This window comes from Oncorhynchus gorbuscha, unplaced genomic scaffold (assembly GCF_021184085.1).
Source record: "Oncorhynchus gorbuscha isolate QuinsamMale2020 ecotype Even-year unplaced genomic scaffold, OgorEven_v1.0 Un_scaffold_591, whole genome shotgun sequence".
NCBI lineage: Eukaryota > Metazoa > Chordata > Actinopteri > Salmoniformes > Salmonidae > Oncorhynchus > Oncorhynchus gorbuscha.
Window position 1 is genome coordinate 432306 of NW_025745427.1, and position 25778 is coordinate 458083.

At 42.5% G+C, this 25778-nt stretch overlaps 1 protein-coding gene across 7 annotated transcripts in view; it reads left to right on the forward strand.

Annotated features, from left to right (window-relative positions):
• rnf213a (ring finger protein 213a) overlaps positions 1–25778 on the forward strand; it is a 61654-nt gene that overhangs the window by 3049 nt on the left and 32827 nt on the right. For all 7 annotated transcript variants that reach the window (XR_006835707.1, XR_006835708.1, XR_006835710.1 and 4 more), the window contains exons 3-32: positions 1243–1403; positions 1711–2787; positions 3966–4159; positions 5810–5980; positions 6174–6376; positions 6595–6884; positions 7313–7572; positions 7905–8114; positions 9671–9863; positions 11028–11083; positions 11180–11357; positions 12031–12198; positions 12311–12409; positions 12499–12621; positions 14254–14437; positions 15756–15929; positions 16204–16356; positions 16533–17152; positions 17642–17801; positions 18033–18250; positions 18372–18509; positions 18742–18906; positions 19078–20362; positions 20487–20668; positions 20805–20960; positions 21062–24679; positions 24912–25036; positions 25139–25252; positions 25343–25467; positions 25610–25732. Coding sequence is in view for 2 of the 7 variants with exons in the window: in XM_046334280.1 (XP_046190236.1) it covers positions 1243–1403; positions 1711–2787; positions 3966–4159; positions 5810–5980; positions 6174–6376; positions 6595–6884; positions 7313–7572; positions 7905–8114; positions 9671–9863; positions 11028–11083; positions 11180–11357; positions 12031–12198; positions 12311–12409; positions 12499–12621; positions 14254–14437; positions 15756–15929; positions 16204–16356; positions 16533–17152; positions 17642–17801; positions 18033–18250; positions 18372–18509; positions 18742–18906; positions 19078–20362; positions 20487–20668; positions 20805–20960; positions 21062–24679; positions 24912–25036; positions 25139–25252; positions 25343–25467; positions 25610–25732 (10923 nt within the window). In the remaining 5 variants the exon portion in view is untranslated. The remainder of the gene's footprint in view (positions 1–1242; positions 1404–1710; positions 2788–3965; positions 4160–5809; positions 5981–6173; positions 6377–6594; positions 6885–7312; positions 7573–7904; positions 8115–9670; positions 9864–11027; positions 11084–11179; positions 11358–12030; positions 12199–12310; positions 12410–12498; positions 12622–14253; positions 14438–15755; positions 15930–16203; positions 16357–16532; positions 17153–17641; positions 17802–18032; positions 18251–18371; positions 18510–18741; positions 18907–19077; positions 20363–20486; positions 20669–20804; positions 20961–21061; positions 24680–24911; positions 25037–25138; positions 25253–25342; positions 25468–25609; positions 25733–25778) is intronic.

Genomic DNA, 25778 nt, shown 5'->3' on the forward strand with positions numbered 1-25778 from the left:
GCACTGAGATGCAGTGCCTTAGATCTCTGCGCCACTCGGGAGCCCCAATAGCCTACACCAATGTTCCTTCTAAGCTGTGTGCAGCTCCCCTCTTACTGCCATGCAGATGAAATACCAGTGCGCACAGAAAAGCACGAGATTGAACTTCACTCAACTTTCTAAAGAGTTTCCCTCTTTAGTTAACACTATCAACGTGGGACTTGTGCTCAAATCAACACTATATTAGACACTTTCAATGTAACATACCGAAACAAAATGAACCATGCAAGAGTTAGTGCGAGATATTTTCTTTTAGGCAGTGCACATTGGAGAAGGATTTGATTGCACTGAAATGCAGAACTTATGCCCGTACTCTACACAGACCAGTGTGTCATAACCAATCAGCACTTTAGTAGGCCTAAATGCAAATAGCCATTGACATATATGGATCTGTGCAATTCACCTAGAACTGGACAACATCCGCTATCTTGAGTAGATATGCTTGTTTTGAAATCAAAGTGAGAGCTGCATGTAGCCACCTGTGCACATTTGTTCATATTCTTTTCTAGTTAGTGAGTTATTAGCCCAGTTGTAGCTAATTTCTAGTCAACAATGGGGAGTGGTTGCTTCCTACAAGAGCACAAAATGTGTGCATTTCTAGCCATTTTTGAAAATCAAGTTATGTAAAGATCATTTTTTTTATGTCTTAAAGGGGCAGTGTTGTATTTTGACATGGTCTTGAATAAGCTAAGTAGGCAGAGTGTAGCAAATTTTGTCTGATTCTCTGTAATAAATGGCATGGGAATAATAATGAGTTGTATTTTGTAAAGTGGTTTCTTGCATCAAGCAACACAGCCTTTTCAGGCTCCTCCTTGTCTGAAGGACAAGTGGATAAACAGGTTCATGTCAAGCCCTGCATGTTTTTTTTCAGTCTCATGGAATGAAGGCCTACATTGAACACCACACATTTGCTGCTTCTGTAGTCTGAATGATAGTACAGCTATTTCCATGTTAAAATGTTATGGGATGCATTTTTCTCAATTGTTAACTGTAACTTAAAGCAGTTAAGCCTCAGTGTTCACAGTAAACGCGCACCAATGTTCAAGTTTGTGCTCACTAGACCTGAAATTTGCTCAGTGCCGAAAATGTTTTGAGTGAACATTGGCCTACACCAGACAACTGAGGGAGTTCTGATCAAGTTGACAATGTAATTCACAAGCACTAATGCAACTGATGATTTTTTTGTTTGTTTTTGAAATGCAGACAACACTTCTGGAAGTTCACCTAAGCCGTTAGATCCATCACTGGAGAGTGTGAATGAGAAGACTGAAATGGAGAGTGATGTGTCAACCCTGAATAACCGGGAAACTAACACTTCTCCGAAGCGGGCCAATGAAGAGCCCAACAGCAACCCTAAGAAAAAGGTGGATATTAAAACCAACATGTTTTTGAGAACTTCCTCGTTCTAATTTCTGATTTTTAAAATTGATTCTGTGTTTGAAAATATTTTTATCTGAAGATTGTTGTTTTATCAGTCACTAAACTGTGTCAATAATACTGTCCAGGTATAGAAACTGACCACCTAGCTTGTAGGCCCCCAGGAAGAGTAGCTGCTGCTCCTGCAACAGCTAATAGGAATCCTAATAAGACACAAAATGTAAGTAATGTTGATTGAGAGAAGAGTGGATATACTAAGGTTTGTTCTCTTTTTTCAACCTTTGGCTTAATCAGAGAAAAAAGAGGAAGAGGACCAAGAAGAAGAAGGACTCTGACCAGCTAACCTCTGACCTGTCTGACATCTCCCTTATGGACAGCCATGGGAATAGCAGGAAACAGGACGTTGCAGAGTCCTCCGACAGCGATGCCAGTGCCATGGACGAGACACCCAACTCACTTTATGACACGTCTGCCTTAGTGGAGAAACCAGCCAGTGCATCAGCATCATCCGCAGCACCCAGTACAATCAGTCCATCTGGGAACACGTCTGACAATCAAGATCCTCCAAGCACTACCTCGTCACAGCCTGAGACCAGCGCAGAGAGCCTTTCTGCCGAAGGGAAAGATCAACAGCGCAGTGAAGACAAAGACCGATCTCAGTCACCTACAAAACAGACCTCCAAGTCGGCTCCGAATGACACTCCTGCCTCTCTCACCGACTCGGCTGGCAAATCCACCACCACCACCATCCCCCCTCTTCAGTCAGCCTCAGTGGTATCGGCGAAGACCACTGACCAGAAAGCTCCAAAGGATGCTGACGCAAAGACCGCTGACCAGAAAGCTCCAAAGGCTGCTGACGCAAAGACCGCTGACCAGAAAGCTCCAAAGGCTGCTGACGCAAAGACCGCTGACCAGAAAGCTCCAAAGGATGCTGACGCAAAGACCGCTGACCAGAAATCTCCAAAGGATGCTGACGCAAAGACCGCTGAACAGAAAGCTCCAAAGGGTGCTGACGCAAAGACCGCTGAACAGAAATCTCCAAAGGATGCTGACGCAAAGACCGCTGAACAGAAATCTCCAAAGGATGCTGACGCAAAGACCGCTGACCAGAAAGCTCCAACGGCTGCTGACGCAAAGACCGCTGACCAGAAAGCTCCAAAGGCTGCTGACGCAAAGAGCACTAAGAACAAGAAAGACGTGGCCAACTCAAAGCAGACGAACCTGAACCAGAATGCGAACGTGAACCAGAATGCTAAGCAGAACCAGACCAGACAAGACAAACAGAAAGGGACAGATGATCAGCAGAACCAGGATTCGAAGCAAACCACCGCTGGTAATAAGATGGTGTTTGGCACTCAGAAGAAATCAGAGGTAATGTAGCTGCTTGACACTACAAAATACACTGAGTGTACAAAACATGCTCTTTCCATGACATAGACTGACCAGATGAATCCATGTGAAAGCTATGATCCCTTATTGACTTCACTTGTTAAATCCACTTCAACCTTGAGACAATTGTGACATGGAGTGTGTATGTGTGCCGTTCAGAGGGTGAATGGGCAAGACAAAATATTGAAGTGCCTTTGGGTATAGTAGGAGGTGCCAGGCGCATCGGTTTTGACTGTGTCAAGAACTGCAAGGCTGCTGGACATTTTAACACCTTGTAGAGTCCATGCCCTGACAAATTGAGGCTGTTCTAAGGGCACAATATAAGGTATTCCTAATGTTTTGTACACTGGGCCAATTGTGCGCCGTCCTCTGGGACTCCAGGCCACGGCTGGTTGTGGCGCAGCCCGGAATATGAACCCGGGTCTGCGATGCGGTCCCTTAGACCGCTGCGCCACTCAGGAGAAGCAGGTTTTCTTTTTCAATCAAATATATTTGTGTTGCTATGATACGGGCTAGTATTTATTTCCATAGGGTAACCCTAACTTAATATAGCCCGTATTATAAACCTGTATTATGGCAACATTTGCCACCATGTGTGCTAATGAACTAGATTTGTCAAAAATACTGCTTAGACTAGGTTATTATGGCTGATGGAGTTTATTTTGCCTAAGGGTGTGGGGGGAGCTTGTTTCCTTCCCTGACGTGGTGTGTGTTTGAGATCAACCACATTGTCGTCAGATTGCGCAGAACCACTGATCTAAAAATCACCTAATTTTAGTCTTGAGCAATTATATTCTGTGCTTCACCCTGCTCAAACTCATCCCCTCAAACACACTATTTACATTTTAACATTTGACTTACAATCAGCACATTCAATTAAGATTGGTATAACAAGCACATATCAGAGTCATTTCAAGTGAAACCTTCCTCATAAAAGCAGGTATCAGTGAAATCCGTGCTAGTAAGAAAATATAAGTTCCAGTATTCACACGAGAAAGATGAGTAAGGTAGTAAGGTGTTCTGTTTTCCCCCTAGGTGTAGGGTGCAAGGGAGGTCAATCAAGGTACTGAGAGACCGTCTCTTCAAAGAGTACCTTGGTTGACCTCTGGCCAGGTGGAGAGCAGACTGATCCTCAAACTGTCTGTTTCCCCTCATGCCAGGTGGAGAGCAGAGGCTCCAGTGTGGACCCACAGGTGAAGGTGGAGAACATGGAGGTCCAGCAGCAGCCTTCCCGTGGGGGGGGAGATGCCTCCTCCTCTACACCACAGAACCCAGGCGTCAAGAAAGAGAAACAGAAAGACAACAAAAGGGAAGACTCTGAAACCAAGGGTCAGGATGTTCCACCGCCAAAAAGGTATTTACAAGTCTTGTGTTGTTCATAACAGAAATCACACAATTATAACACGAAGAACCTAAAAGGCACACGTTTCTTGCATTGATCAACATCTATAGCTGCACAAAAGCACTTTCAAAAACACATACAGACTCGCACAGCGCTACTATCCACTGTTGTCTGTGTACACAATGTTGTGTTTATTTCCAAACACGTTTCTGAGAGAGGAAATCCACTCTAACTACAAGTACAGAAGCAAAGTAAGTATTCATACTCCTTGACTTATTCTACATGTTGTTGTCTTCCAGCCTGAATTCAAAATGGTTTAAATACATGTATTTGTCTCAACAATCTACAAACAATACCCCATAATGACGTAATAATGTTTTTAGAATTTTTGCAAATTGATTGAAAAGTAAATACAGAAATTTTTCATTTACATAATTATTCACACCCCTAAGTTAATAATTTGTAGAAGCGCTGTTGGTGGCGATTTCAGCTGTGAATCTTTATGGGTAAGTCTCTAAGAGCATTTCACTTGTCAAGCTCTGTCGAGTTGATCGTTACTTGCTAGACAGCCATTTTCAAGGCTTGCCATACATTTTAAAGATGATTTAAGCGAAATGTAACAAGGTCACTCAGGAACATTCAATGGCGTCTTGGTATAATGTTATTCCCCCTTTTTCCACCCCAATTTCATGGTATCCAATTGGTAGTAGTTACAGTCTTGTCTCATCGCTGCAACTCCCGTACAGACTTGGGAGAGGCGAAGGTCGAGAGTCATGTCCTCCGAAACACAACCCAAGGACCCATGGACCTCCTGGTCGCGGTCGGCTGCGACAGAGCCTGGGCTCGAACGCAGAGTCTCTGGTGTCACAGCTAGCACTGCGATGCAGTACCTTGGACCACTGCGCCACCTGTTTCTTTTTATCCCCAAAAACTCCCTAGTACTTGCCGATGACAAGCATACCCATAAAATGATGCTTCCACCACTGTGCATTGAAAAACCTCCCAAGTCTTTGTGGTTGAATCTGTGTTTGAAATTCAGTACTCAATTGTGTGGTACAGAAATCATGACCACCACTATTATTGAACATGGAATGAGTACATGCAATTTAAGCATATTTTTTACTCCTGAAATTAATTAGGCTTTCCATAACAAAAGGTTTGAATACTTACTGACTCAAGACATTTCAGCTTTACATGTTTTATTGTTTTCTACAAACAAAATTCCACTTTGACATTGTGTGTGTGTGTGTGTGTGTGTGTGTGTGTGTGTGTGTGTGTGTGTGTGTGTGTGTGTGTGTGTGTGTGTGTGTGTGTGTGTGTGTGTGTGTGTGTGTGTGTGTGTGTGTGTGTGTGTGTGTGTGTGTGGATCAGTGACATAATCTCAATTGAATCCATTTTAAATTTGTGCTGTAACACAACCAAATGTGGAAAAGGTAAAGGGGTGTGAATACTTTCTGAGTGCACTGTATGAGGAAGGGTGGAGATGGGGATTGAACCCCAGTCTCTGGTGGGGGAGGTGCTTGTGCCCGGGAGTGTTACACATTCGACCATGGATCAGCACATTTTAAATCCCTTTTATCAGTACCGATCACGCATACCGCCACTTGGCTAATACAATACTCATGATTATACTCTGATTCATTTTGTTTGGTCCAATTGCAGGATTCCTCCAGGGAAAAAACAGGTCTCTGCAAGTGAGAGACTCACAATCTATTTCCACGCTGTCCTCTCGAAGGATTTCAAGCTGAACCCGGACGAGGATCGCATCTTCATCAGGGCTGGGGGGGACATTGGGAACTGGAAAACCGATTCCGTTGAGCTCACTGTGTCTAAGTAGGTTTTTATATACATGTATCAGCCGTCAAGACAGTTTAGCCAAATATGTTGAATATTTATTCAATAGGAACCTGCTTATAATGTTCAACGTTGTTCCCATCTATCTCACATAGAAAACAACCTACTCGTGGTGGGGGTTAAATGTATATGATGTGTAACAGAGGATAAACCAATGCATTACATCCTACAGGGATCTTGGAGAGCATGGGTTCCTAGTCGAAGGGAGCTTGATCACAAGCAAATCTAATGCAACTGTGTCCATACCATACAAGTACCTCGTCTACAAGCTTAAAAAGCAAAAGTACGAGTATGAGTACATATACAAACTGGATTCTAACTACCCCACCACCAACAGATGTCTTTTTGTCAAATCCCATCTGCTTAATGAAGAAGGTGGGTGCAGTTGCTATAACAACTTCTATAGCAGTTCTTTATTGTAAGTCACTGATTTTAAAATGTTCCATTTTCTTCATGTAAGTTCAAAACCTTGTTGATTTTTATCATACATCTATTTGGTATTGCTCGTCTATTTTGCTCACACTGTCTTACATGTGAGGAAATTGTTTAAAATGTATGCAAATATATTAAGCAATGATTTTGTTTGGTTTCAGGGGACTGGCATCAGTATGATGACATCATCTGTGTGGAGCCATCCAAGAATGTGCTCAAGCGGCTAAAAGACGCTTTATGGCCGGAACAAAGGAAAAGTGTCATTGAAGGCCGAGAAATTGCTGGGAAAGTTATGCTGGAGAGTATATTTGACCTCCTCAGGAGCTGGACTGACATTAACTTCAAGAGTTTCCTCAATCAGCTGAATCAGTTTTACCAGATCTACGGGAACCCGTTTGTCTATGAGGAGACACACAAGAAATGGTACTCCTTAGACTACGACGAAAAAGATGTAAGTGAAATTGTTAATGTCTGTTTGGCCTTTGCTTGTTTTGCTGTCTCCTGCCCTGCCTCCCCTCTTTTGATTTATCCCAGTTATTTTGTTGCTGTTAGAAGGGAAATGAGAGCAAGCATTTCGCTGTGTCTATTTGCTTGACTTGTAGAAAAGATGACACCCACTCATATGATTTTAACTCTGCCCAATAAACGTGTGGACGCTGCACAATGCTGTAAATGTATAGAGGTAATATTGTGTGTGGGAATGATCATTTCTATAATGATTGATGTTGTTTTTTCACATGTATTTTTCATTTGGTTGTCTTATTGTACATTTCTTTTGTATGTGGAAGGAAAAAGCAAATGGATGAGTGTTGAGTTGCAGTGTGCAACCGTCCCCAAAACAAATCTGTTAACATTCACTGTTTGTTCTGCCTCCCCAAGGTCAGGAAGCTGCTGAAGCAGTTCATGCTGGATAACGTTGTTCCTCAGCTGCAGAAGGAGGGTGAGGGGAAGAGCTGCTTCATCCAGGACCCCATGAGGGCAGCTGTGGTCATGCTGTACGTGTGGAAGAAGTTCGGCCTCAAGCTGGACCACGGAGAGTCCACCCGGCTCTGCAGTGCCCTGTGCTTGCCCAAGCTGCCCAAAGACTCCTTTCTGCAGTACTGGACCGACTTCGCCCAAGCCGTCTCCGGTCTCAAAAAGTGGGTTTTGGCGTCAGGATTTCTGCTTATTTTTTGCCTATTGCAGACATTATGATTATTGTTTATTTTTATACAAGATGTAATCATTTGTATTAGTCAAACTGAGTAATATATTTTATACACATCTTCTCAAAACAGTTTCTAACAAAGTGCTTGTTAGTGGATGAGTTGATGCTGAGTTAGTGGATGAGTTGATGCTGAGTTAGTGGATGAGTTGATGCTGAGTTAGTGGATGAGTTGATGCTGAGTTAGTGGATGAGTTGACGCTGAGTTAATGCTGATGCATTTCTTTTTGTGTGAAAATAAACCTGTTGTATTTTTCTCTGCACTAGCCTGCCAGACATGTTGGTGGCTCTGATCAACAGTGTGAAGACTGAAGGGCCCCGGTGGATTTTGGTGCTCCCCCTGCTCCACCTCCTCAAGGGATCCTCCAAACCGTTCACACCCATATCTACCACAGTCACCCTCAAGTACGAGCAGTCCTGGGCGGGCCTCCAAGGCCTCAAAGCAGACCACATGACACACAACAGCCAGGACAGGAGGTACAGTACTTCCATTCTCCCTGTGGTATTAGAAAATCATTCTTATTGTCTCACTAGATTACGCTAAAGGTTTGGCCTTTCGTATTTATGTCCTGTTCCTTTTTTGGTAAACAAACAAAGAAATTAAATACCCTGTAGAATTTCCTAAAAATGATATATATATATTATACATATTGCCGCCGGGTAAGTATTCAGACCCCTTCACTTTTTCCACATTTTGTTACGTTACATTGATAAAATGTTTTTGAAAATCCTCAGAAATCTACACACAATACCACATAATGGCAAAGCGAAAACAGGTTTTTAGAATTTTTGCAAATGTACAAATGCATATTGATATATTTGGTAGCACTTATTTGTTTTTCCTTTGCCTCCAACCCCATTCGATGTGTGGAACGGATGTGGGTGGGACCAGGTCTACATAAGGGTGCAAATGTTATTTTTTTTACAAAAGCTCTGAAGAAGGCTGTGAGGCCGATACGTAAGCTTATTATATATCAGTGATACTATCAAGAGCAGTGTGTTTCCCTTTTCCTTCCTGTTGTTCAATTGTTGCCATGAACCTGCAAATTAGATTGCTCAGATGTGCGAGTGCCTTTTTGAATTTTGCAAATTTACAACAAAAAAAACCCACTACTGTTCAAAAGTTTGGGGTCACTTAGACATTTCCTTGTTTTTGAAAGAAAAACACTTTTTTTTGTCTGGTACTATTTCATTATCATCCATGCTAACATAATCGCAAAAGGGTTTTCTAATGATCAATTAGACTTTTAAAATGATAAATTAGAACACAGGAGTGATGGTTGCTGATAATGTGCCTCTGTACGCCTATGTAGATATTCTATTAACAATCTGCGGTTTCTAGCTACAATAGTCATTTACAACATTAACAATGTCTATACTGTATTTCTGATCAATTTGATGTTATTTTAATGGACAAAAATGTGCTTTTCTTTCAAAAACAAGGACAAGGACAAGGACATTTCTAAGTGATTTCTAAGTGACCCCAAAAATTCTAAAAACATGTTTTCGCTTTGCCATTATGGGGTATTGTGTGTAGATTGCTGAGGATTTAAAAAAACCTCATGGCTTGGTTTTTGCTCTGACATGCACTGTCAACTGTGGGACCTTGTATAGACAGGTGTGTGCCTTTCCAAATCATGTCCAATCAATTTAATTTACCACATGTGGACTCCAATCAAGTTATAGAAACATCTCAAGGATGATCAACAGAAACAGGATGCACCTGAGTTCAATTTTCTAGTCTCATAGCAAAGGGTCTGAATACTTATGTAAGTAAGGTATTTCTGTTTTTAATACATTTGTAAAAAAAACACATTCTAAACCTGTTTTCGCTTTGTCATTATGGGTTATTGTGTGTTCATTGCTGAGTTTGAATTTTTTTTATTTAATCATTTTTTAAATAAAGTTGTAATGTAACAAAATGTGGAACTAGTGGAGGGGTCTGAATACTTTCTGAAAACACTGTATATCATTTAGATATTTTATTGATGATATTCCATCTTTTTTCCCTCTTTTAATTTTTTTTTTTTTAGAGCGATGTTGAATCTCATGAAAAACAATGGCCATCTGGTTGAGGTGGACAGACTAGTGTCTCGGTCCTGGATGTGTCTGATGACCATAGAGGACTTGGTGGAATGCAGCATACTCATCAACGTGGAACTGCTGGACCTGCTCCAAGTCTTCACTCTGAGGGCCCCTCAAGATGTCACCTACAGCAACAAGCAAGTGAGCTGGACACTAGTTTCCCCCCTGACTACATTGCCTACAGAAAGTATTCACACCCCTTGATTTACTCCACATTTTGTTGTGTTGCAAAGTGAGATTAAAATGGATTTACTTTACTTGTTAACGATCTACACAAAATATTCTAACATTTTGTAAAAAAAAATATAAAAATATATTACAGTATTAAACCCCAAGAGTCAATACATGTTAGAATCACATTTGGCAGCAATTACAACTGTGAGTCTTTCTGGGAGTTTTTCACACCTGGATTGTGTAACATTTGCCCATTTATTCTTTTCAAATCTCTTCAAGCTCTGTCAAATGTGTTGTTGATCACTGCTAGACGACCATGTTCTGGTCCTGCCATTGATTTGAAAGTAGATTTAAGTCAAAGCTGTAACTCGGCGACTCCGGAACATTCACTGTCTTCTTGGTAAGCAACTCCAGTGTAGATTTGGCCTTGTGTTTTAGGTTGTTGTCCTGCTGAAAAGGTGAATTAATTTACCAGTGTCTGGTGGAAAGTAGACAGAACAAGTTTTTAATCTAGGATGTTTACCTCCATTCCATTTCAGCTGATTATTTAAATGTGTCTTGTTAAGCAAATTATTACTGTAATTTATTTAGGCTTGCCATAACACAAAGGTTGTACTTATTGACTCAAGATATTTCAGCTTTGTATTTTTAATGAATTAGTGAAACATTTGACATCATTCCACTTTGATATTATGGGGTATTATGTGTAGGCCAGTGACAATCTGAATGTAATCATAATTTAAATTCAGGCTGTAACACAACAAAACGTGGAAAAAGTCAAGTCAGGTGTGAATACTTTCTTAAGGCACAGTATGTAAAGCCCATTGAGCTACTGGTAAGTGTGCTATATAGCTAAATCCAATCAGTTGTTTTTATAACTAGTTGAAGAAGTAATACCCTGTAGGAGTGGGCTATGGTAGTTTAGCTGCCTCCAGAACAGAGGAGTGTAGATATAGGAGTACATATCATATACTCCTGCAGCATGGGTTTGAATCCGGCCCACAGCTTTTTCAGCATCCTCTCTCCTCTATCTCTATCCAATAAACCCAGAATGTTTTTAAAAGTATTATAGAGCATTGAAAGTTTCAAATCAACGTGTTTTTTAACAAAGTGTTTTTTTCTGCCCTGCAGTATGTGTCGGACACTCTCTCACATATTCAAAGCAATCTCATCGAGGAGAAATACAGGTGATTGACTTACTGTAACTCATCTGGTTCACTCGTTTCCTTTTGATCTTTGATGATAGTTATTGTACAACGTCCACTGTTTTTTTGTGGTTGCAGTTGTTTTAGTGAGGCGTATGGCAGAGAGTGCTTGGCAACTGCAGTGAAGCTTTTTGAGAAGATCTGCAAAGGAGTCCGATCCACTTCAACCTACACGCAGAACTTCACAGACATCCCTGTGGCATGCATGAACATGGTTGTCTCAATATCGGAGTTTGCCCGGGCCTTTGAGTCACAGGTATGTGGAGTTCAAGTAGAAAATGTCTGATGACTCATTTAGACTTTGCCCAAGATAAGCGGTTGGCCAACAGTATGTATGTACTGACTCTCTAGATAACAAGGTTATTTATTAAACAGAAAATACAATAAGAAAGATGTCTTTGAATCTGACCACTATCTTCTATTTCAGGGAATTTTCAGGGATGTCACAATACTATATTATCATAATACATAGGTGCCGATACGATATGTATCGGGATTCTATATGTATCATGATTCTTTATTGCGATTCTATGTTATAAACATATTGCTCACTATATGTCTGCTGCAGAGCGATAAGAGAGAGCATGAGAAAAACGAGTTTTGATCAAGTCGGGGAAATAATAGTTTCAAAACATGTTGGTTCACTATTTAAAAAGAAGATGGAGAACAAGCTCTAAAAGGAGAAATACCAGAGTTTTGGTGCATGTACAGCTGACTAGTTCAGACCATAGAAAAATATTTACTAGAACGGACATTCCTATTTAAGTCAATTTTCTGTCATGGGTGGACCGGTGGCCATATTGAGTGTACCCATGAGTGTTCCAGACAAATTGCTGTGGTTTGAGGGTCTTTGTCCATTCTAGTAGTTGTATTTCTATGGTTGAGACATTTCCAAAAAAGGATGGAAATAACTTATCATTCCTTTCAAGGCAACTAAGGACGTGGAAAGAGAGCATATGCATGCCAAGGAGCTGGATCTGCTATCCGAGGCGATGGTGATCGTCAGATCCTGGATCGGCACAACCTTCAGAGATCGGTTGCTAGCCAGGAGTGTGACCACCTTGTACCTCAGTGTAAATGTCACCACAGAGATAGAGGTGAGAAAATTATTCATTTTTGTTGTGCAAATCGTGACCTTGATTTTTCTTTTTTCATGTGTAGTTCTATAATGTCTTTTTTTACTGACAATGCTCTTTTTTTATTTGCCAGATGTGGAACAACATAATCTCTCTCAAGTTCGCCAATGACGATTTCACACAAGAATGGAGACAAACGTTCACTAGGGACTTGGAGGGCAAATTGAAACAGGTATGAAACTTCCACACATACAGTAGAATTGAGACCAGACTCTGATATCCATTGGTGAAATGACTGAAATACCTTTTCTGCACTTCTAGGAGTCTCCTCTGGATCAGATAGAGATCTACTGTTCCAAGATTGAGGTCCTGAATGAATCTCACCCTCACGTAGCCAAGACTATCGAGAAATGTGCCCTAGAAGCTGTCACCTCACTGTGCCAGGTAAGTAGACTGGTTACACTTGACCTAAATACAGATTCAATATACAGTACCAGTCAAGTTTGGACAAAACTACTCATTCCAGGGTCTTTCTTTATTTGCACTATTTTCTACATTGTAGAATAATACTGAAGACATCAAAACTACTAGGAATCATGAAGTAACCAAAAAAGTGTCAAAACAAAAATCTAAATATTTTGGGGATTCTTCACAGTAGCAACCCTTTGCCTTGATGACTGCTTTGCACACTCTTGGCATTCTCTCAACCAGCTTCATGAGGTAGTCACCTGGAATGCATTTCAATTAACAGGTATGCCTTGATAAAAGTTCATTTGTGGAATTTCTTTCCTTAATGCGTTTAAGCCAATCGGTTGTGTTGTGACAAGGTAGGGGGGTATATAGAAGATGGCCCTATTTGGTCAAATTCCAAGTCCATATTTGACAAGAACTGCTCAAATAAGCAAAGAGAAATGACAGTCCATCATTACTTTAAGACACGAAGGTCAGTCAATCCGGAAAACCTTCAAGCGCTATGATGAAACTGGCTCTCATGAGGACCGCCACAGGAAAGGAAGACTCAGAGTTACCTCTGCTGCACAGGATACGTTCATTACAGTTAACTGCACCTCCAATTGCAGCCCAAATAAATGCTTCACATAGTTCCAGTAACAGACACATCTCAACATCAACTGTTCAGAGGAGACTGCGGGAATCAGGCCTTCTTGGTTGAATTGCTGCAAAGAAACCACTACTAAAGGACACCAGTAAGAAGAAGAGACTTGCTTGGGCCAAGAAACATGAGACCGGTGGAATTCTGTCCAAATGTGAGATTTTTGGTTCCAACCGCCGTGTCTTTTTGAGATGCAGAGTAGGTGAATGGTTGATCTCCGCGTGTGTGGTTACCACCATGAGCATGGAGGCGGAGGTGTGGGGGTGCTTTGCTGGTGACACTGTCTGTGATTTATTTAGAATTCAAGGCACACTTAACCAGCATGGCTACCACAGCATACTGCAGCGATCATTTGTTTTTCAACAGGACAATGTACCAAAACACACCCCCAGGTTGTGTAAGGGCGATTTGACCAAGGAGAGTGATGGAGTGCTGTATCAGATGACCTGGCCTCCACAATCACCCGATCTCCACCCTATTGAGATGGTTTGGGATGAGTTGGACCGCAGAGTGAAGGAAAAGAAGCCAACAAGTGCTCAGCATATGTGGGAACTCCTTCAAGACTGTTGGAAAAGCATTCCAGGAGAAGCTGGTTGAGAGAATGTCAAGAGTGTGCAAAGCTGTCATCAAGGCAAAGGGTGGCTACTTTGAAGAATCTCTACTTTAAAATATATTTTGATTTGTTTAACACTATTTTGGTTACTACATGATTCTAAATGTTATTTCATAGTTTTGATGTCTTCACTATTATTTTACAATGTAAGAAAAATGAATGAGTAGGTGTGTCCAAACTTTTTATATTTTATAAGCAGGTATGAGCCCATATTAAACTCAACCGCTTCTGAATGAAATGGAAAATAAACCTTGATGAAGAAGTTGGCTAAGACATAAACCTAATCTCTTATTTTAGTAATTCATATCCTGTACAGATCTCAATCTCTTCAATGTTTTTTCTTCTCACACAGAGCAAGTCTGAGGGTAAACTCTTTGACCGGTTGAAGATCAACTATAAGTTTGGCAAACTCATCTCAACCATCATCCAGAAGTCCTGGCCGAGAGATGAGCGTGGTGATTACCACGAAGACGACGACGTGGTCTTTCAACACCTGCTCTCCTGGACAGCCGCCAAGAACATCTTCCAGCTACACGGTACTTCCATCAGTCTATTTACTGTTCTTCCATCAGTCTATTTACTGTTCTTTAATCAGTCTATTTACTGTTCTTCCATCAGTCTATTTACTGTTCTTCCATCAGTCTATTTACTGTTATTTAATCAGTCTATTTACTGTTCTTCCATCAGTCTATTTACTGTTCTTCCATCAGTCTATTTACTGTTCTTCCATCAGTCTATTTACTGTTCTTTAATCAGTCTATTTACTGTTCTTCCATCAGTCTATTTACTGTTCTTCCATCAGTCTATTTACTGTTCTTTAATCAGTCTATTTACTGTTCTTCCATCAGTCTATTTACTGTTCTTCCATCAGTCTATTTACTGTTCTTCCATCAGTCTATTTACTGTTATTTAATCAGTATTTAATCAGTCTATTTACTGTTCTTCCATCAGTCTATTTACTGTTCTTCCATCAGTCTATTTACTGTTCTTCCATCAGTCTATTTACTGTTCTTTAATCAGTCTATTTACTGTTCTTCCATCAGTCTATTTACTGTTCTTCCATCAGTCTATTTACTGTTCTTCCATCAGTCTATTTACTGTTCTTTAATCAGTCTATTTACTGTTCTTCCATCAGTCTATTTACTGTTCTTCCATCAGTCTATTTACTGTTCTTCCATCAGTCTATTTACTGTTCTTCCATCAGTCTATTTACTGTTCTTCCATCAGTCTATTTACTGTTCTTCCATCAGTCTATTTACTGTTCTTTAATCAGTCTATTTACTGTTCTTCCATCAGTCTATTTACTGTTCTTTAATCAGTCTATTTACTGTTCTTTAATCAGTCTATTTACTGTTCTTCCATCAGTCTATTTACTGTTCTTCCATCAGTCTATTTACTGTTCTTTAATCAGTCTATTTACTGTACTTCCATCAGTCTATTTACTGTTCTTCCATCAGTCTATTTACTGTTCTTCCATCAGTCTATTTACTGTTCTTTAATCAGTCTATTTACTGTTCTTCCATCAGTCTATTTACTGTTCTTCCATCAGTCTATTTACTGTTCTTTAATCAGTCTATTTACCTGTTTTAGTGTATGGTCTGATTTCTTGATGATTTTGGCTGCCGTATGGTCCCGAAAGACTCTGGCCGTCTTTGGCCATCACTCTGTCCCAACCCTGGTGATGTTTTTTTTGAGTTCAATTGTATGTGGTGTTTAATAGTTTTTGTGATATCAATGAGACTTTTCTGGTTTCAAATTGAGAGTCCTGTAACTGTCTCAACCATTTAACCCATCTTGTTTCAGTATCCAGCTACTTTTACCCCATATTGTAATGTAAATCATATGTGGTTTTAGGTGCAGATGAAAAGCTGATTGAGCAGCTCTCTGAAGAAGCCAGGGACAGGATGGCCATAGCTATCTCAACCTTCACTGCCATCTCCAACCAGCTGGTCCACGGAAACATCCGGATCAAACTGCTCAATTCCGTCTTGGAGAAGAGGGATACTTTCACAGAGCTGCTGAAAATAGGTAATGAAAGGTTGTGTTTTTTAGGGTGGAAAACGTCCATTACATGTTCATCTTTTTCAGAAATCCTAGTTGGAAGATTCTTTCCTCTGAGAATTCCTCAACCGGGATAAAACATTGTTTTTAAAGAATACAACTTTTGGAACATTTCCATAATTTTGCAACCCAAGTTCTTTGTTCATATGAAAGGATTTCATAATATAGATAAAGGCTGTAATCTTTCATTAGTCTTAGTGCTGTTTGCTTTATGTAATGTGTGTTTTTGATCTAAATGCAGACTGTCTTTCGGAGAATGAGCGCTATAAGGACAGCGCCCCCATGAAAAGGCTGCTAATGTGTAGGCAGGAGGAGGTGAAAGCTGTCTACCATGAGAAGGAGCTGGTGGAAGTCCTGCTTACCATGAGCCGCAAACTACAGGAACATGTCGTAGGTAGGTGTGTTTGTTTGTGTGTATTCAGTCAAAGGTCCACACAAAGCTCCTAAGCAGGTCTGTGTTTGTGAGAAGTCAAATGGGTGAATGAAAGTAAAATCTTTCCAGGGAAGGTTGCGTTCGGCCAGTCTGATCAGCGGTCCTAATTGTTTTCATGCTTTATCCCTCTGTTGCAGTTCAATTTGAAGGCTTGGAAGCAAGACTACAGACCAACATCGAAGCAATGACCCTTGACCAATTCATGGAGGTCCATCCATTTGACCAACTCTCTTCTCCAACGGCCGGTGTAGTCACCTTCTTCGAACTTGAGGAGGACGTGAGAGAGATGGCAGAGGTTCTGCACAGATTTAAAGACAGCTACATCTTCAAGTTGTGCTGGGAGAAACAGGCCCGAGACCTTGCCAGAAGAGATGCATATGATGAAGACTATGACCCTGAGGAATCGGTTGACTACTTTGTAGGACCAGTCGAGATACACAGCGATATTTTTCTTCCTTGCTACGCGAAGTACGATAAGATCTACAAATGCCTGAAGAACGGCAGCCTTCGGCTCGAAGAGGTCGATACTCTCTTCAAGGCTTACAGGGGCAAGTACGAAGAGCTGGCGCAGGACTTGGATATCATGTGCAGAAACGACAAGTCGGATAACAAACAGTGGATCCAGAGAAGGGTGCACCAGATTGAGCAGTACCACGAGCTTCACCTGGCTGTGGAGTCTGCTCAGGTCATCATGTTGGTCAAGCAGACGCTCAACCTTCAAGGCAACTTCCAAGTCCTGCAGACACTGCTAGAAGTTGTGAGTTGGTGTGAATTGCCGTTTCATTTATTTATCACAGGTTTAAAACAAATGTCATCTTGTTTTGTGCACATTCACTGACGTTGCTAGCTAGCTAGTTACCTTGGTAATAAACTTATTCTAGCCAGCCAACTGTCCTAAGCTACCGCTCAAACATAGAAAATGTTAGCAAGTTTGCTTTTGCCACTAGGCAACATTGTATCTGCTTTCTAGCCATCACTGTCCTGGCCACCACTGCTGAAAATGTCAGTGCTCGTGAAAAGTTGGTTTTACAAATTAATGCTAGCTAGCTAACAAACTGCATCGCGCGGACGTCGCGCTACACTTGCATTTTAAAAGGTAATTTACATTTGAGCTGACACCCGTGGCGTTTTTCTGTATGGAACTAAACTGTGTATTAAACCTTTCAGCCAATCAGAACCAAGTATTCAGCCAAGTACTGGTAGAACAAACAATACTCAAACAAATTCTGTATTTCTCTGTTGTCAGACACATGAGGACTTTAAGAGGGAGCACCTGGATCGTATTGACAATGACCTGATGCAGACAAAGCTGGTTCTGGTGGACATCACAGAGCCCCGCAGACTGTGTCTCCAGGAGCTCGGCCTCAGGAAAAACTTTGTCATCTGGGTTAAAGAGGCTCTTGAAGGTACACGGGGTGATCATCTTTACCTTCAAGAGAGTAACCTGTCAGTAATCAGTCACTAACTGTATCTATTGAAAATAGACAGACATGTTTTGTGTAATTATGTTTCATGTGATTATCATGAGGTCTCATGTTATTTTTTATACTGTATCTGAACTGCTTGTCTGCACAATTACCTATTGTGGGATAAATGTAGTGCTATTGGATTAATCAGTCTGTTGTGCTCTATTCCAGATATAAACGAGCTTAAAGTGTTTGTTGACCTGGCTTCCATCTCTGCTGGGGAGAATGACCTCGACGTGGACCGCGTGGCCTGCTTCCATGATGCTGTCCTGGGTTACTCTCCGATGCTGTACGAATTGAAGCCAGACTCCGGTTTCCAGGCCTTTAAGGAGGTGCTGAAGAAGCTGTGGAGGGCATTGGACAATGACAACAACCTCCCAAAGAAGCTGGTGAGGACGTTTTATGATATTTAACTTACTTTCAACCTACCTTAAATAAGCCAACACTTCAAAAATATAACTATCCCTTTAAAAGTGGAAAACTACCTGACTGTGAATGTCCGTATTGCAGCGTGACACAGCACGCCACCTGGAGTGGTTGAAGACTGTGAAGGACAGCCATGGATCTGTGGAACTATCCTCTCTCTCCTTAGCATCAGCCATCAACAGGAAAGGAATCTACATCATCAGTGCCCAGAACCAAAAGAAGGTAGGCCTGAACAACAATCCATCGAATATACAGTTGTTAGTTTCAACCATCTTTAGAATTATCATCTGTTACTCATGTTCATTTTAGCCAGAACTTTGTTCCAACTGCTTACCGACACTTTGAAGTTTGGTTAAAACTCCAGCGTGTAGAATGATACTTCAGTGGATTAGAATGTTTGTCATAGTTCTACAGTGCCATGCTTCAGCATAATTTTTGTCTTTTGTCCTTCCAGTTGAGCCTGGACACGGCCCTGAAACTGCAGATCCCAGAGGAGCACGACGAGGGCCATGAGATGCGCCGTTACTCCCTGGAGGACTTGAGGGAACTGCAGAACAAACTCATGCTCATGTCTGGGAAAGGGGACCAGGGCCAGTGTGAGGTGGACCAGTTTGCAGAGGTACTGTACTATTTTTCTTTCTTTAATTGAACCTTTTATTTAACCATGCATGTCAGTTAAGGTTGAAGCATCTTCTTCAGGGTGAGCTTGGTAGTCATATAGTTATAGAAGAGAGGAGCATTTGGAATGGGATGTTATAAACAAGGATTCACTTTGTGTTCTTTTCCTCAGGTTTTCGCCAGTGTCCAGAGGCTAGCTGTGGCATTCATTGCCCTGTTCACGGCAGGGAACCCCCTGTTCAGACACTGGGAGGCCAACATCAACTGTAGTTCCCTCAGCCAAGACGCCGGCATCATCATGGACTTCAACCTTGGCAGCGTTGTCAGTGTGATTATGGTGGAGGGCAGCATCGTGGAGCAGCTTCCTGAGCTGTGCAGGAAGATGGAGAAGTGTCTGAAGTACTGGAACGACTTCATGGACAAACAGAGATCCCACAATTACTACCTGAACTACTACACCGCCGAGCAGATTGTGTACCTGTGCTGTAAGCTGACTCAGCAGAATGTGTCGAATTTGGAGGACCAAGTTCTCATGATGCTCTCCTTTGTCAAACCCAACTGCACAGCTTCCGATCTTAGGCAAACCTGGCACACACTGCAATACGAGATCCTCACTAACCCACCTGTGCAAAATGAGGACATTGACTTCCAGACTTTTGTTGAGGTGCCGAGCGGTGTACAGGGAGGTCTGGATTTCATTGGAGAGTTGAATCTCTCTTCAGACAATCTTCCAAGTCTTGTGGAGCACATTAGCGGCTCAGGAAAGTTGGACTTGATGTGGAACGCCTACATGAGAGACATGAATTCTTTCCTCCCAGACACTCTCGATGTCCGAAGCTTCGGAAAACTGCTAGAAATTCTGGCCAACATAGGTGATGAGAATGAAGGAGACATGACTGATGAGAAGAAATACAAAAGCATTGAAAGATTGATGCCCAAGGGCCTGGCTATCGGAAGTCCAAACCTCATAGTTTCCCCACACGACGAGATCCTGACGTCTTGCATCTCCATTTACATGAGCAGCAAACACGAGCCGCTGCCCACATACGATGAGGTCCTACTGTGCAACTCCTCCACGCCTTACGAGCAGGTGGAGCTGTTCCTCAGACGCTGCCTCACTGCCGGCTACAGAGGAGAGAAGATTTACACCATGCTCTATGGCGATCAGCTTAGCTACGAAGTCAGCTCCAAGGTGGAGAGCTTTTTCCAGCGAATTAAAATGCAGAGCAGGAAGGACTACAGGCTCGTGATCATCTGCAGCTCGGACAGAGAGCATGCCTACCTTCCCTCAGCCTTCAGCCAGTACAGGTTACACATGGTGCCCCAGGAACCCCTGAGCAGCATCCAGAGGTACCTCAACAAACACTACACGGTCCCGTCAGATCAGAGCAGTGCTGCTGCTGTGTTCAAGGACAGGATGTTTGTTGGAGTTGTGTCATCCAGTAGAGCTGGAGTTGGTGAGTATATTTGGCCTTCAGTTTATGTAAACTCCTGTGTTGATCATTGAATTGGTGGTTTGATATATCCTACTGATCCGCTGGATTTATGCTTAAAATAATGACATGATCTTCACACTTTCAGGTAAGTCCCTTTACATCAAGAGGCTGTATGAAAAACTGAAACACTCCACCAAGAAGCCGTCACTGCTGAAATGCATCCGCTTGATCGAACCAAGGGTTGATGAGAATGTTATTCTTCAGTCTCTGCTGAATACCCCCAAGTCGAAAGAGCTCATCATCTTCCACTTCGATGTCACATCTTCGGTAAATATACTGTAGCCTATTGGCCATTATAATTTGTTTAGTGATAATTTAAATATGTTTTGATAGAATGTTTACCAATTAGATTCATTTAGTGATATTTTGATTAAATTATTTTTTAAACATGTTTTATCAACAGGTGCGGAAAGGCCTCTATGAGTTTCTCTTTAAACTGTTGGTCTTGGGATATTTGATGGATTCTGAGGGAAGGATGTGGAAATGCAGCAACAAACAGCTTTATGTCATTGAGATCCTACAGTCAACAGTAAACTTGCCCAGAAATGGCCCAAGAACGGTAAATATTTAGTCTCTTGGTGTTAAATCCCATACATTTTCATTGTGATAAGAGAAAAAGAACACTCACACTTTCGTTCCTCACACTTTATTTATATACAGAATGCAAGTGCCAACTCCACATTCCTGGATGTGTTCCCAAATGTCTTCTGCCGCCCACCAAAAGAGGTTCTAGATCTGGAAATGAGGATGCGGGAGGACCCCTCCTTTGTAAAGCTTGAAGACCCATTCATGGATGACAAAGAGTTCAGGAGTGAAGCATACCAACGACCCTACCAGTATCTGACCCGTTTCCATAATCAAATCGACCTGGACACCTTCATGTACAATGGGGTGGAAGGCACCTATGTAGAATGTCTGCAGATGCTCTTTATGTTCTGTGGCATAATGGACCCATCGTGGGCCGAGTTAAGGAATTTCGCATGGTTCCTAAACCTTCAACTACGAGACTGTGAGACGTCAGTCTTTTGTGATGCCTCTTTCACCGGGGACACCCTCCAGGGATTCAAGAACTTTGTGGTGGACTTCATGATTCTGATGGCCAAGGACTTTGCCACACCGTCCCTCAGCATCTCTGACCAGAGCCCCGGGAGGCAGCAAATGGACCTGACTGGAGTCAGCGATGAAGACTTGGCACCCTTCCGGATCAGGAAGAGATGGGAGTCAGAACCACATCCGTACATCTTCTTCAACGATGACCATGTGTCCATGACCTTCATTGGCTTCCATCTTCAGCCCAACGAACAGAACTCTGTTGACGCCATCGATCCAGCCACAAGAAGGGTGATCAAAAGAGACATCATGACCAGAGAGCTGTATGAGGGTCTAAAGCTACAGAGAGTCCCTTTCAATATCGACTTTGACCAACTGCCCAGAGGGGAGAAGATTGAACGCCTTTGCAATGTCTTGGGAATCCAGTGGCCTCTTGATCCTGATGAAACGTATGAGCTCACCACTGACAATATACTGAAGATGCTGGCCATCCACATGCGTTTCAGGTGTGGCATCCCAGTCATCATCATGGGCGAGACAGGCTGTGGGAAGACAAGGCTCATTAAATTCCTATGTGAGCTTAGGAGGAGCGGAGTGGCCACGGAAAACATGAAGCTAGTCAAAGTTCATGGTGGAACCAGCTCAGACATGATCTACGCCAAAATCCGGGAAGCAGAAGCCATTGCGTTCACCAACAAACAAGACTACAACTTTGACTCTGTCCTCTTCTTTGACGAAGCCAACACCACGGAAGCCATCAGCAGTATCAAGGAAGTCCTCTGCGATAATACAGTGGAGGGAGAGTGTTTGGTGCCCCATTGCGGCTTGCAGATCATCGCCGCATGCAACCCGTACAGAAAACACACTGACGAGATGATTCAGAGGTTGGAATCTGCTGGACTTGGATATCGAGTCCGAGCTGAAGAGACTGATGAGAAGCTGGGCTCCATCCCTCTCCGCCAGTTGGTGTACAGAGTCCAGGCCTTGCCCCCCAGCATGATACCTCTGGTGTGGGACTTTGGCCAGCTCAATGATCACACTGAAAAAATGTACATCCAGCAGATTGTCCAGAGGGTGATTGAGACCAACACAATTGATATAGTATACACCAGGTTGATCGCGGATGTCCTGTCTGCTTCGCAGAGGTACATGCGGACAAGGAAAGACGAATGTAGCTTCGTAAGTCTGAGGGATGTAGAACGTTGCATGCAAGCCTTTGTGTGGTTCTACAAAAACCATGCAATGCTGCTTGCTGAGCTAAATCAGTATCAGAGAAATCAAAACGCAGAGAGGAGTGAGAGGAACCAGAGGGAGCCAGAAGCAAGAGACCCAGTCTTGTGGTCTGTAGTGATGGCTCTGGGAATATGCTACCATGCCTGTTTGGAAAACAAGGACAAGTACAGACAGAGAATCTGCAAATACCTCACTGAAACCTACACCCCATTAAAAGTGATGCAGGAGATCTCCCTCATGCAGGATCTCCTTCTGAGCGGAGTGCCCTTGGGCGAAACTATTGCACGAAACAACGCTCTGAAAGAGAATGTATTCATGATGGTGGTCTGTATAGAGCTGAGAATCCCCCTCTTCTTGGTGGGGAAACCTGGGAGTTCAAAATCTCTGTCTAAAACATTGGTGGCAGACGCCATGCAGGGGCAAGCCGCACACTCTGACCTCTACAAAAGGCTTAAGCAGATTCACCTGGTGTCCTTCCAGTGCAGCCCTCACTCCACACCGGAGGGCATCATCAACACATTCAAGCAATGTGGTCGCTTCCAGGAGGGGAAGAATCTGAAGGAGTATATATCTGTGGTGGTGCTGGATGAGATTGGCTTGGCTGAGGATTCTCCCAAAATGCCCCTGAAAACCCTCCATCCTCTGCTAGAAGAGGGATGCATCGATGATGAGCCGCTACCGCACAAAAAGGTTGGATTCATCGGCATCTCCAACTGGGCTTTGGATCCTGCGAAGATGAATAGAGGCATTTTCGTCTCACGTTGCGACCCCGACGAGAAAGAGCTTATTGAGAGCGCTAAAGGCATATGCTCGTCTGACACAATGATTTTGGAGAAGGTCAGGGATTTCTTCCAACCCTTTGCCAGGGCCTACCTAAACATTTGCCGTAAACAAGGGAAAGGTTTCTTTGGTTTGCGTGACTACTACAGCTTGATCAAGATGATTTTCGCAGTGACCAAGGTTTCCGAACAGAGGCCTAGTGCAGAGAAGATTGTGGAGGCGGTTCTCAGGAACTTCAGTGGCAGGGACGACGTGGATGCAGTCACAGTCTTCACCCAAAGGCTCCAGAAGATACAGATCAACCTGAATCTGGAGAGCATCAGCACCATCGATCTTGTCAGACAAAACATTTCTGCGATTGGCCAGGAGGATGAGTGCCGCTACTTGCTAGTTCTGACCAAGAACTATGCAGCACTACAGATCCTGCAGCAGACTTTCTTCTCCGAGAGCTGCCAGCCAGAGATTATCTTCGGGTCTAGCTTCCCCAAAGACCAAGAGTACACCCAGATCTGCCGCAACATCAACCGAGTCAAGATCTGCATGGAAACCGGTCGAACCGTTGTGCTCCTGAACTTGCAGAACCTCTACGAAAGTCTCTACGATGCTCTGAACCAGTACTATGTCTGCTTGGGAGGACAGAAGTACGTTGACCTGGGACTGGGGACACATCGTGTCAAATGCAGAGTACACAAAGACTTCAGGCTCATTGTCATTGAGGAGAAAGAGGTGGTCTACAAACAGTTTCCAATCCCTCTCATCAACAGGCTTGAGAAGCACTATTTGGACATCCATACAGTTCTCAAGGAGGAACAAAGAGCAGTTGTTGTGGAGTTGGAGAAATGGGTTGGGCAGTTTGTGGCCCTCAATAACCAACACACCATGGCCCCCCAGACATACAAGTACCTACCTCCTGACGTTTTCATTGGCTACCATTCCGACACGTGTGCTTCGGTGGTCCTCCAAATGACAGAGAAGCAAAGGGGAGAGACTGATATCTCCGACCCCCAAAGAAGAGTCTTGGACGAGGCCAAACTGATCCTTCTGAACTGTGCCACTCCAGACTCGGTGGTTCGGCTGGACTGCACTGTTCTCCCCAGGGTGGAGAGTGAACATCTGGCCAGGATCTACTTTGAGGACCAGAAGCACAGCTCTTTGGCCGACTTCATCTTCTCTCACACTCAACAGGACGAGCAGTGCCATTCCTCCTTCACAGAGGTAACAATTTGTTATATATATTTTTTTTTAATGACCACAATCAAATGTAGGCTTTCAATATTCCAATAATTCTTAGTTTTTTCTGAAATATTGATTGGGGGATTCCCGTAATCAGGAGGGAATTCTCCAACCAGGATTTCTGAAAACTCTGGCAACTTTGGGACATGAAAATATATTACTCTTATTAATCGTTTGATTATATAGTCCTATATTTTTTTTTTTACTTTCCAAGGTGACGACCTTTTCCAGACTTTTAACAGCATCAGATGTTGGACCACTGGAAGAGGTCGTGAACAATGTCGAGCTTCTCTCTCTTCAGCAGTTTGACACTGAGCACTCCTTCCTCAAGAAGATCAGGTTTGACACCTCTTAGTTCATCCTCATCATGCTTTATTGATTGTCCATTAGCCGTTGAGTTGAAACCTTTTGGTCAGGTTAAAAACATTGCTCTCTTCTTAGTCATTTCCTCACATCTGGAAATGGGAGAGAGAATACATCTGGCAACAAAATACTGATTATTCAGTCAGATTTTGATGAAGCGTCTCACAGTGCAAATCTCATTGCCTCCGCCAAGTAAGTGAAGTCTGGAATACATGTAATGAAATAAATATATTTTAAAACCGAAATCTGATTATATCTAATAATTTATCTAATTCATTTCAGATATTCTGCCATCAATGAAATCAACAAATCAAGACAAGTGGAGATGGGAGGCAAGGTCTTCGTCTACTTCATCACTAAATTGCCAAGAATGGAAGGAGGGACATCCTATGTCGGATTTCATGGAGGTGAAGTTATCGTTCGTTCAAACATTTTACAACTTTAGAACATGTTGAAATGGGATACGTACTCAAAAGATCATCTGAGATTGAAAACTTTTGTAAAAAAAAAACGTTTATGAAGTTATTATTTTTTCGAAATCCAATATAGATCCCTGGAGGTCGGTTCATATTGATGACCTCAGAAGATCGAAAGATATTGTGTCAGATATCAAAGCCTTGAGAAACCTTACCATCAGTCAACTGTTTGAGGAGAAAAAGGATGAGCCTGAAGGTGAATGACCTTTAAGACTCGTATTGATGATCATGACAAAATGTCT